Source organism: Morchella sextelata, assembly GCF_020137385.1.
Source record: "Morchella sextelata strain SCLS chromosome Unknown scls_15, whole genome shotgun sequence".
Classification (NCBI taxonomy): Eukaryota; Fungi; Ascomycota; class Pezizomycetes; order Pezizales; family Morchellaceae; genus Morchella; species Morchella sextelata.
In genome coordinates this window covers 1,080,762-1,093,460 of record NW_025408630.1, presented here as the reverse complement: position 1 = coordinate 1,093,460, position 12,699 = coordinate 1,080,762, and the positions used below count along the sequence as shown (strand labels likewise).

The window sequence follows — 12,699 nt, the reverse complement described above, 5'->3', positions numbered from 1 at the left end:
TCGCCAAAATTCTCTACAGCGTTTCACCCTCAGACGGATGGACAAACGGAAAGAATCAATGCTGTGATGGAACAATACCTTCGAAGTTATGTTTCTTATCAACAGGACGACTGGGTTCGATGGTTGCCAATAGCCGAGTTTGCAACAAATAACCATGCTTCTGAAACAACGAGAATCTCTCCATTTTACGCCAACTCAGGGAGGAATCCAAGAATGACTTTTGGTCCTTTGGAACATGGTAGGACGACAGCGGAGGATCAGGCCAATAGTATTGCAAGGGAGATGAAGAATATATTGGATTTTCTAAAGGATGAATTATTTCGAGCGCAAAGGATTCAAGAAGAGTCCGCCAATATACGTCGAACTCCAGCACCTCACTATCGAGTAGGAGATCGAGTTTTCTTATCAACACGCCATGTCCTCACCAAACGACCATCGAAGAAACTTGATTGGAAACGCATTGGACCATATATCGTGAAGCGGATCGTTAGTCCTTATGCCTATGAGTTGGAACTCCCTCGTTCCATGAAAGTTCATCCCGTATTCCATGTCTCTTTATTGTCGTCTACAGCAAACGATCCTTTACCAGGACAACAACAGTTACCACCACCGCCGGTCGAAGTTGAAGGACAGGAGGAGTGGGAAGTCGAGGATATTTTGGATTCCAGGGATCGTCGGGGAAGATTTGAATACTTGGTTAAGTATGCCGGTTATGACGAAGCTTCGTGGCAGCCATTGTCGGATGTCGAACATTCGCCCGATATTGTCAAACGATTTCACAAACGATATCCACGGAAGCCTAAGCCTACCAGGAGGTAGGCCCTAGAGGGGGGAGTGGTCTGTAACGGCAGCCATGTGGTTTGGTTATGCGAGGTGTTAGGGTATGAAGAGGAAGGGTTATGCAGTGTGGTTGGGTTTAGCGAAGCGGGTTTCTATTATGTTCTTTCTGTTTCTGTTACGCGAGAGTATGAGTCAGCATTGGGATAGGGCATGGATATATAAGGGGGGCGTTGTCTCGTGATTTCTTGTTTCTCTTTCTTTTCCTTTCCTCTTTATGTAACCTCTGTACTTTACAGTTACGAATACTATTTGGTTCGCGCTACGTCATAGGGTTTACCCGGTATACTAGACCAGGTACAACCATCCATAGTCCATAGTCCACAGTCTCCGTTCTTGCCTTAGGTCTACCCTTCGGCCCCATAGTCCATAGTCCACGATCCCGCCTTGGTAGCATACCTCGGCCCCATAGTCCATAGCCCACGAACCTCCTACGCCCACGTCTTCGCCTCGGTTGTATTCCTTGGCTTCATAGTTCCTACGCCCACAGTCCCCGTTACACTTAGGTTACATCCTCTATAGCCAACCGATACAACACTACCTTGCTTAGCTCTGGTCGCGACTATGTCCGACATCACTCAGGATATGCTGTTACAGCGTCTTTCAGAATTTCTGACCACCTATGGTCCCCTCCCAGCCGATATAGACTTCGGCGAAGAACTTACGGAGGCTCATAGTCTTATTGCTGGGTGTTTGGAGGCTCTCACCAAGTCTCTTGACACCCCCGCGCCACTAGAACCCGTTATCGACACGGCTCAGGAAGAGGTCATTGCGGCCTCACTACAGAACTAGAAGCAGCCAATGAAAAGGCTGCCGATTTTTGGCAAACCTTGTGCGATAACCAGGAAGATTCTACCGAAATCATCCGAGGTCGCGACAAGGTTATCGTTGCTTTGAAGATTGAGCTGGAGGAATCGAAGGTTGAAGAAGAAGAGCTTCGGTTCCGTCTGGCACTACACCAGGAAAGTCTCGCCACTGCCGACGAGAACCTCGCTGATGCTGAAGATGAAATTCTTCACATCACCTCTGTTGCAAAAGCTTGGGAGGCCCAAGCCAATGCCACCATTGCTGACCTTCGTTCTCGTATCTCCGTTTCCACCGCTACAGTTAAATCTCGCCATGTTTCCAAGCCTCGTTACCTTGCTCCTTGCGCCCAAGATCCCCGTTCCATTAGCAATTGGCGAGAAAGGCCACTTGAAAATGGGTCCCCAAAGCCGGCGTTAAAAGGTCAGCCCCTTTGGTAAAAAATGGCAAACCAAAGGGGCTAGCCCCGCCACCTGTTCCTGTTGTCCCTGTTGTCTCCGCTGTCTCCGCTGCTGCCGTATCTGAGGACGAGATGGCCGAAGACTCTCTTGTCGTTACCTGCTCGGTTTCTCAGAATTCTGACTCTTTTATACCTACCTATGCCCTTATTGATACCGGAGCCTCTGGATATGCTTTTATCGACGAATCTTTTGTACGCCATAATAATCTTACAATGACCCGCCTTAAAGTACCTCGTCAGGTAGATGTTATGGATGGGAGGCCTATTGAATCAGGAAAGATCACCCATATTGTCATTGTGTTGCTGGATATCCATGGTCATCGGGAAACTGCATCATGTTTTGTAACGAAGCTAGGACACTATCCAATTGTGATGGGAATACCTTGGATGCGACGTCACGATGTTACGATTCGGCCGAAGGAAAATTTACTTGTTTTTGACTCTCGAAGCTGTTGTCAACACTGTTCACTCAGTGGAACGACAGTCACTGTCCATGGAATATCGATCCCCCTACCGGAATATCATACTGTTGTCGTTTCAGCAGTTGAGAAATCCACCATTGACGTCAAGCAACTAGTACCAAAGGAGTTCCACCATCGTCTCCACATGTTTAAAGAATACGATGCCTCAGTCCTTCCACCTCACCGACCCTCCCATGATATTGAAATAATTTTGGAAGAGGGTAAACGACCACCGTATGGACCCATCTATGGCCTGTCGCAGACTGAATTGAAAGCATTACGGGAATACCTTGATGAGAACTTACCCAAAGGATTTATTCGGGCCAGTGAATCACCGGCGGGAGCACCTATACTATTCGTAAAGAAAAGTGATGGGACTCTCCGGCTATGTGTGGATTACCGAGGCCTCAATGCGATTACGGTTAAAAATCGGTATCCGTTACCACTGTTAAAGGAAACTTTGGCTAAACTTTCGAAGGCACAGTACTATACCAAGTTAGATCTACGTTGGGGGTATAATCAGATTAGGGTAGCAGAAGGGGACGAATGGAAAACGGCATTCAGGACTCGATATGGACATTTCGAGTATACAGTAATGCCATTTGGATTAGCGAATGCCCCTGCTACATTTCAACATTGGATCAATGATATACTACGTCCCTATCTCGACCAATTTGTAACGGCATATCTGGATGATATTTTGATTTATTCGGAGACCCTATTGGAACACAAGGAGCATATTCAGAAGGTTCTGAAGGTACTTGATGAGAATCATGTCCATCTTAAACCCGAAAAATGCGAATTTATGGTTCAGGAAACAAAGTATCTTGGCCTTATTCTCACCCCGGATGGGAATAGGATGGATCCAAAGAAGGTTATCGATGTTTTGGAATGGTCCACACCAAGGAACCTCCACGATGTTCAAGTATTTTTGGGATTTGCAAACTTCTACCGACGGTTTATTCTGGGATACTCAAAAATTGTTGCTCCGCTTACAGCTCTGACCAAGAAAAATGTCAAATTCGAATGGACGGATGAAAGGGAGGGAGCATTCCAGACATTGAAAAAGATGTTTACAACGGCACCCATATTAATGCACTTTGATCCGGATCGAAAAATCGTGGTAGAAACCGATGCATCCGACTATGTTTCCGCCGGAATTCTGTCCCAACGCGACGATGAGGGAATTTTACATCCAGTTGCTTTCTTTTCTAAAAAGCATTCCCCGGCGGAATGTAACTATGAAATCTATGATAAAGAACTCCTAGCAATTGTACGATGTTTTGAGGAATGGCGACACCATCTAGAGGGAGCGCAATTTCCAATCGAAGTCCTCAGCGATCATAGAAACCTGGAATATTTTATGTCAACAAAGTTATTAAACCGTCGACAAGCCCGTTGGTCGGAATTTCTTTCACGTTTCGATTTCGTTATTCAATTTAGACCAGGGAAACAAGGGTTAAAGCCGGATGCATTGACTAGGAGGTCGGGTGACCTACCTAAGGAGGGGGATGAACGGTTGACGCATCAAAGCCAGGTGGTTTTGAAGCGAAAAAATTTGGATTCAAAGCTAAGTTTGTTCGCGGGTTCTTTTTCAAATGAATCCGCTGAAGGAATGTCCACTGTAGAAGAGTTGTTCTCAAATGCTTACCAAGTTGACAGTTTCCCGAACAAAGTACTCGTGATGCTTCGGAACGGTGTCCGTCACTCGAATAAGATCTCGCTTGCCGATTGCATGGAAGATAACAACGGTCGGCTACTTTATCGTGGCGCACTCTATGTACCGGATGACGATGATCTTCGGCTGAGACTTCTAAAAGAATACCATGATAACCCATCGGCAGGCCATCCAGGCAGAGCAAAGACTTTGGAACTCCTGAATCGAGAATACTACTGGCCACGAATGCGAAATTATGTCGATCAGTATGTTAGGAATTGCAATTTGTGTGCCCGTAGCAAGGCATCACGCAATGCGCCCTATGGAGTACTCCGACCTATGCCAATACCTGATGGACCATGGATGGATGTATCGATGGATTTTGTCACAGACCTTCCGGAGAGTGATGGGTACAATGCAATTCTAGTTGTGGTGGATAGACTAACCAAAATGCGACATTTCATACCCACAACTAAAGAGGCGGATTCAAAAGAAGTAGCGAGGTTATATATCGATAATGTTTGGAAATTACATGGACTCCCTGAAACTATGGTATCTGATCGAGGAACACAATTTGTTGCGGAATTCTGGAGGTCCCTTTGCGATCGTTTGGAAATATCGCCAAAATTCTCTACAGCGTTTCACCCTCAGACGGATGGACAAACGGAAAGAATCAATGCTGTGATGGAACAATACCTTCGAAGTTATGTTTCTTATCAACAGGACGACTGGGTTCGATGGTTGCCAATAGCCGAGTTTGCAACAAATAACCATGCTTCTGAAACAACGAGAATCTCTCCATTTTACGCCAACTCAGGGAGGAATCCAAGAATGACTTTTGGTCCTTTGGAACATGGTAGGACGACAGCGGAGGATCAGGCCAATAGTATTGCAAGGGAGATGAAGAATATATTGGATTTTCTAAAGGATGAATTATTTCGAGCGCAAAGGATTCAAGAAGAGTCCGCCAATATACGTCGAACTCCAGCACCTCACTATCGAGTAGGAGATCGAGTTTTCTTATCAACACGCCATGTCCTCACCAAACGACCATCGAAGAAACTTGATTGGAAACGCATTGGACCATATATCGTGAAGCGGATCGTTAGTCCTTATGCCTATGAGTTGGAACTCCCTCGTTCCATGAAAGTTCATCCCGTATTCCATGTCTCTTTATTGTCGTCTACAGCAAACGATCCTTTACCAGGACAACAACAGTTACCACCACCGCCGGTCGAAGTTGAAGGACAGGAGGAGTGGGAAGTCGAGGATATTTTGGATTCCAGGGATCGTCGGGGAAGATTTGAATACTTGGTTAAGTATGCCGGTTATGACGAAGCTTCGTGGCAGCCATTGTCGGATGTCGAACATTCGCCCGATATTGTCAAACGATTTCACAAACGATATCCACGGAAGCCTAAGCCTACCAGGAGGTAGGCCCTAGAGGGGGGAGTGGTCTGTAACGGCAGCCATGTGGTTTGGTTATGCGAGGTGTTAGGGTATGAAGAGGAAGGGTTATGCAGTGTGGTTGGGTTTAGCGAAGCGGGTTTCTATTATGTTCTTTCTGTTTCTGTTACGCGAGAGTATGAGTCAGCATTGGGATAGGGCATGGATATATAAGGGGGGCGTTGTCTCGTGATTTCTTGTTTCTCTTTCTTTTCCTTTCCTCTTTATGTAACCTCTGTACTTTACAGTTACGAATACTATTTGGTTCGCGCTACGTCATAGGGTTTACCCGGTATACTAGACCAGGTACAACCATCCATAGTCCATAGTCCACAGTCTCCGTTCTTGCCTTAGGTCTACCCTTCGGCCCCATAGTCCATAGTCCACGATCCCGCCTTGGTAGCATACCTCGGCCCCATAGTCCATAGCCCACGAACCTCCTACGCCCACGTCTTCGCCTCGGTTGTATTCCTTGGCTTCATAGTTCCTACGCCCACAGTCCCCGTTACATTTGGCTAGTCAGTGAATGACACAGTATTTATATCCCTCGCTTATGTCTCGAGGACCCAATCTACTAATAATACAGAATACACTCGGGGCATGCCCGAGACCCTGAAAAACAACCAAGAACATTTAACTCCTAAGTCCGTAACCCAAACTCCTAAAGCCGCTAAAACCCCTCAACCTTTTTATCCACTCTAATGCACGTTTCCCTGTCGATATTTCTTCCCCATCGCCCGTCTGGTGGATAATCGTCAGCGTCGGCTATTCGGAGGTCTCGGACGGCAAGGCTACCTACTCAGGCCTCTTCCCACATCGCTTTCCCACATAGCAGAGTCCTCTCATGCCCACAGGTACCGCCGATAGGTACTCGGTCGGCTGGCAGCTTGCGCCGATTCGCTCCGAGCGGTCCGATCTTCGATCCGATTGATTCCAGCTGTCCCTCATATATCCACCGGTACCAAAACACTCCCCTCCGGCGGTTTGACGCTCCGGGGGTTATTATTGGGGTCGAAAACGTGTTTTTTATGACTCTGGGTTTTTGGTCGTAATTTGGTCGCACCACACTCCGCGAGTGTGGTCAAGAGTTGATATTAGCATACAGAGGGTATTGGGGTATCTACTAGCCTTTCTCTCACTCACGTAAATGCTTGGCATGCCCGTAACACGCGGTGTCTGTGGAGGGGAAGGACTTAGCCCCGTAGGGTACCTCTGTAGTCTCAGACGTTGGTCCCTCACGGCCTTGGGGTTCCTTCGATGAAAGTCGCGGACTAGATCGAGTACGTCTTCGTCTATAACGTCCATGACTTGGTAAGTACAGTCGCTCATCGAATAGCCCCGCCATTTCACCAGGTATTCCACTAATCCTCTTCTACTCTTCCGGCTTCCCACAATACTTTCCACTTCGTACAGAACCTCTCCTTCCTTATCGACCTCTTCGGGAGTTGGGGGACATTGTTCGCGGCCTGGAATATTGCTCTGTCGGTAACGTTCCAATAGTTCAATGTGGAACACGTTATGGATCTTGACTTGTGGTGGCAGTTCCAGTTCGCAGGCTCGTTTACCGGCTAGTCGGATAATCTTGAACGGGGCGAGTTTCTTATGATCGAGTTTCTTGGTAGAGCGACGTATCTTGATATTGGCCGCATTAAGCATGACCATGTCGCCTATTTTGAAGTTCGGCGGTTCGTCCCTTTTCCGATCATAGTATTTCCCCATTTTCTCCCTAGTGTCTGTTAAGCGAGCGAGAGCAGAGTCGTGAACTCCTCGGATGAAGTGAGCGTACAGGTCACTGGTTGGGTTGACCACTTCAGCTTGCGTCGGCCAGTTGGTTCTTGGGTTGTAACCGTAATTGGTATAGAACGGAGATTGACCCGTGGCGGTGGTAACCGAGTTGTTGTAAGCATACTCCGCCAACGGGAGTAGCTCTGCCCAATCATCTTGCTCGTAGTTACAGAACGCTCGTAAGTAGTGCTCGAAGGTTTGGTTGACTCGCTCTGTTTGCCCATCGGTCTGAGGGTGGAAAGCCGTACTCATTCTTATCCTCACATCCAATAATTCCATAAGGGATGCCCAAAAGCTTGAAGTAAACTTGGCGTCCCTGTCGGAAACTATATCAAGAGGTAGCCCATGGAGTCGCCAGATTTGACCGAGGAATATCTTCGCTAAATCCTGCGCGGTCGTTTCTGCTACTAGGGGGATGAAGTGCGACATCTTTGAGAACCTATCGACTACTACCCAAATTTGGTTATATCCCTTGGATTCCAGTAACTGCACAATAAAGTCCATTGATATCGATTGCCAGACAGAATGTGGTGTGGACAGTGGTAGAAGTGCACCGTATTTCTTGTGGCGGCTGGGTTTTGTGAGGGATGCGTACCAGACCACAAGAGTACACTACGCAGAGCTCAGAGTTCGGCTAACAGCTACAAAGGTAGAAGTCTCCAAGGTCTCTTCAGTCAACGTCGAGTATAATTCTCCTTGATCCGATACGGGCCCCGCGAGCTACGTTATCAACAAAGATTCACTAGAGTTAGCGTGTGATGTTCGACCGTCTTCGACGCAATAGTTCAGGTAGAGTTCGAAGTCACAATAGAATAAAGTATTTCCAAAAGTATAGTCAAATAAAGTTGTAACTCGCGTATCAACGATTTATATTGTTAAGACTCTGATTTCGCCGATGATGGTTTGGCTAGTCAGTGAATGACACAGTATTTATATCCCTCGCTTATGTCTCGAGGACCCAGTCTACTAATAATACAGAATACACTCGGGGCATGCCCGAGACCCTGAAAAACAACCAAGAACATTTAACTCCTAAGTCCGTAACCCAAACTCCTAAACCCGCTGGAACCCCTCAACCTATTTATCCGTTCTAATGCACGTTTCCCTGTCGATGTTTCTTCTCCATCGGCCGTCTGGTGGATAATCTTCAGCGTCGGCTATTCGGAGGTCTCGGACGGCAAGGCTACCTACTCAGGCCTCTTCCCACATCGCTTTCCCACATAGCAGAGTCCTCTCATGCCCACAGGTACCGCCGATAGGTAGTCGGTCGGCTGGCAGCTTGCGCCGATTCGCTCCGAGCGGTCCGATCTTCGATCCGATTGATTCCAGCTGTCCCTCATATATCCACCGGTACCACAACACTCCCCTCCGGCGGTTTGACGCTCCGGGGGTTATTATTGGGGTCGAAAACGTGTTTTTTATGACTCCGTGTTTTGATCGTATATTGGTCGCACCACACTCCGCGAGTGCGGTCCAGAGATGACATTAGCGTACAGAGGGTATTGGAGTATCTACTGGCCTTTTCTCTCACTTCCGTAAATACTTGGCATGCCCGTAACAGCTTACCCCCCTTCCAGGGTGTCACGTCTCGGGACATCTTCTGATAGACTATGGTTCCAGTAAACCTGCTCCACATATCACCCGCGGTGTCTGTGGAGGGGAAGGACTTAGCCCCGTAGGGTACCTCTATAGTCTCAGGCATTGGTCCTTCACGGCCTTGGAGTTCCTTCGATGAAAATCGCAGACTAAGTCACGTACCTCCTCATCCATAGCATCTAGGACTTGGTACGTGCAGTCGCTCATCGAATAGCCCCGCCATTTCACCAGGTATTCCACTAATCCTCTTCTGCTCTTCCGGCTCCCCACAATACTTTCCACTTCATACAGAACCTCTCCTTCCTTATCGACCTCTTCGGTAGTCGGGGGACGTTGTTCGCGGCCTGGGATACTGCTCTGTCGATAACGTTCCAAGAGTTCGATGTGGAATACGTTATGGATCTTAACTTGTGGTGGCAGTTCCAATTCGCAGGCTCGTTTACCGGCTAGTCGGACAATTTTAAACGGGCCGAGTTTCTTATGATCGAGTTTCTTGGTTGAGCGACGAGTCTTGATGTTGGTTGCGTTGAGCATAACCATGTCTCCCACCTTGAAGTTAGGCGGTTCGTCCCTTTTCCGATCATAGTATTTCCCCATCTTCTCCCTGGTGTCTGTTAAGCGAGCAAGAGCAGAATCATGAACTCCTCGGATGAAGTGAGCGTACAGGTCGCTGGTTGGATTGACCACTTCGGCTTCCGTCGGCCAGTTGGTTCTTGGGTTGTAACCGTAATTGGTATAGAACGGAGATTGACCCGTGGCGGTGGTAACCGAATTGTTGTAAGCATACTCCGCCAACGGGAGTAGCTCTGCCCAATCATCTTGCTCGTAGTTGCAGAATGCTCGTAAGTAGTGCTCGAGGGTTTGGTTGACCCGCTCTGTTTGCCCATCGGTCTGAGGGTGGAAAGCCGTACTCATTCTTATCCTCACGTCCAATAATTCCATAAGAGATGCCCAAAAGCTTGAAGTAAACTTGGCGTCTCTGTCGGAAACTATATCAAGAGGCAGCCCATGGAGTCGCCAGATTTGACCGAGGAATATCTTCGCTAAATCCTGCGCGGTCGTTTCTGCTACTAGGGGGATGAAGTGCGACATCTTCGAGAACCTATCGACTACTACCCAGATTTGGTTGTATCCCTTTGATTCCGGTAATTGCACAATGAAGTCCATTGATATCGATTGCCAGACAGAATGTGGCGTGGACAGTGGTAGAAGCGCGCCGTATTTCTTATGGCGGCTGGGTTTGTTGCGCTGGCACTCGTCACATGACCGAACGTAATCATCAATCCACTCGTTCATTTTTGGCCAATAGAAGTTGCGCGTAATAAGTTCCAAAGTTTTGTCTTGTCCAAAGTGTCCTGCCACCTTCGAATCGTGTTCTGCCTGTGCGATTCGGATCTTGATACGGTCGTCTGCCGGAATATAGAGTCGGTTCTTATAGAAGAGTAGCCCGTCTTTCTCAGCGATATCCTTCAATTCCCCCAACTTCTCCCCTTGCTCAACTCTCTCTTTCATTCCTACCCATGTCGGGTCTCCCGATGCCGCCTGCCTGACATGATCCAGAAAGTTCTTAGACCAGTCAATCACCCCCTTGGAGGCAAGCGACACCGTTGATACCACAAATTCTTCCTCCGCCAACTGTCCGGGCTTAAAGAACCTGTCTATCGGCTGTTTCCCAAGCGTGCCTCCCCCTTCAGGACGGTACTCCGGCCGTCGCGATAGTGCATCTGCCTTCCCATTTTTGGTTCCCGGGCGGTAAATAATCTTGAAGTCAAATTCCGCCAGAGACTCAGCCCACCTTGCCTGTCGTCGGTTAAGAACCTTGGTTGTAGAGAAGTACTCTAAGTTCTTGTGATCCGTATAAACGAGAACCGTTCGGCTAGGTCCTTCGAGGTAGTGACGCCATTGCTTGAAGGCCGACACAATTCCTAGCATCTCCTTATCCCAGACATCGTAGTTGAGGTCCGCTGGGTTAAGCTTTCGAGAATGAAAGGCGACAGGGTGAGTCTTTCCGTCAATAACCTGGGATAGAATTGCGGCGATAGCAAAATCACTTGCGTCCGTTTCCACGATAGTCTGGCGATCTGGAGAGAAGTGTACCAAGATCGGCGCAGACGTAAACAGGGTTTTGAGTTTTTCGAAGGCTGCTTGGGCCATCATAGACCAGACAAAGTTCTTAGCATCACCCCTGAGACAATCGGTAATGGGTTTACAGACCCCGGAGAAATTGTGGATAAACCTTCTGTAGAAGTTGGCAAAGCCCATGAAGATCTGTACTTCTTTAACACTGCGCGGGGCTTGCCAATTCGTAACAGACATGACCTTATCCAGTGCCATGGTGACGCCTGCTGGGGCAAGAATGTATCCAAGGAACTCGATTTCGGTGAGTTCGAAGAACGATTTCTTCGGGTTGGCGACCAGGTTGTATTCTTGTAGCCTACTAAGTACTTTGCCGACCAGCTCTCTATGTTCCTCTCGAGACTTGCTATATATTAGGATATCATCGAGGTATACTACTACACCTTGATCCAAGAATTCCCTCAGCGCATCATTCATCATGTTCTGGAAGGTCGCCGGCGCATTTGCCAGCCCAAAAGGCATGACGAGGTACTCAAAATGTCCATACCGCGTACGGAAAGCTGTCTTCCACTCGTCGCCGTCTTTGATCCTGATAAGGTTGTAACCTTCCTTCAGGTCAATCTTCGAGAAGATAACCGCGCCTGCCACTCGATCTCGCAGCTCGTCCATAAGCGGTAAAGGATACCTGTTCTTGATGGACACACGGTTAAGTCCACGGTAGTCAACGCAAAGTCGCAGACTACCGTCCTTCTTCTTCACAAATAGGATTGGGGCTCCTGCCGGGGATTTGCTCGGCCTAATCTTTCCCAATCGCAACATTTTGTCCAGGTACTCCCGAAGCACCTTCAGCTCAACTTCGGATAGGGAGTAAACGGGTCCCCATGGTGGCTGCTTCTCTCGTTCGAGATCTATCGCATGGTCGTAGGATCGATGCGGTGGTAATTTATCTGCTTCCGATGGGAGGAAGACTTTAAGGAACCCATGGAGCCAAGAGGGAAGAGTTTCGCGGAGGTTGACCGATTCATCTTCCAAAAGGGAAATGCTACCGATGAATTGGGCCTCCGGATCGTCCAATACACCCTCGTCCATTTCTATTTGAGGTTCCTTGTCAGTGAAGCATCGACTCTTGCAGTTTTCGCCATCGTAGGAAACTTCCCCATTTGCCCCTATAACCGGCTTATGTTCTTTCAACCACCAGTTCGGTAATATTGCATCGATGCCAAGTGGGAGAGGGGCGATCTCGAATGATAGTTGCGTCTGATGCCCCCTTGACATTATAATTAATGGTTGTGTAAAGGCGTGTCCCGTGCCCTTCATAACTTCTCCCGTAAATCCAAATACCCGGGCCGGGACGTCTCGTTTCACCTTCGGGACCTCAAAACTATCAACAAAAACAGCAGACAAAACAGGATCAGTTGCACCAGTATCCAACAACACCTTACAAGGTAAACATTTTTCCGCAAAACAAAGGAACTGATTAACGATAGGTCGAGAACCGTGAATAGGTTCCTCCAAAATTTTCTGTTTTTTCTCCGGTTGGGACGCTCTCCCTTCCTGCCTTTTTCTTTTCATATTTT

At 47.9% G+C, this 12,699-nt stretch overlaps 3 protein-coding genes across 3 annotated transcripts; 1 reads left to right on the top strand and 2 right to left on the bottom strand.

Annotated features, from left to right (window-relative positions):
* Positions 1-1,401: 1,401 nt before the first annotated feature.
* H6S33_003579 (uncharacterized protein) lies at positions 1,402-5,656 on the top strand (the record flags this gene model as incomplete). Its single annotated transcript, XM_044834936.1, has 3 exons — positions 1,402-1,602; positions 1,683-2,064; positions 2,106-5,656. The coding sequence occupies 3 exons, from the start codon at positions 1,402-1,404 to the stop codon at positions 5,654-5,656; spliced, it is 4,134 nt and encodes a 1,377-aa protein (XP_044691940.1).
* Positions 5,657-5,962: 306 nt separating this feature from the next.
* On the bottom strand, positions 5,963-7,954 carry H6S33_003578 (uncharacterized protein; the record flags this gene model as incomplete). The annotated part of the gene is made up of 2 exons (XM_044834935.1): positions 5,963-6,152; positions 6,876-7,954. The coding sequence occupies 2 exons, from the start codon at positions 7,952-7,954 to the stop codon at positions 5,963-5,965; spliced, it is 1,269 nt and encodes a 422-aa protein (XP_044691939.1).
* A 1,182-nt stretch (positions 7,955-9,136) lies between these two features.
* Positions 9,137-12,694, bottom strand: H6S33_003577 (uncharacterized protein; the record flags this gene model as incomplete). The annotated part of the gene is made up of 1 exon (XM_044834934.1): positions 9,137-12,694. One exon carries the CDS (start codon positions 12,692-12,694, stop codon positions 9,137-9,139), a length of 3,558 nt encoding a protein of 1,185 aa, XP_044691938.1.
* Positions 12,695-12,699: the final 5 nt, after the last annotated feature.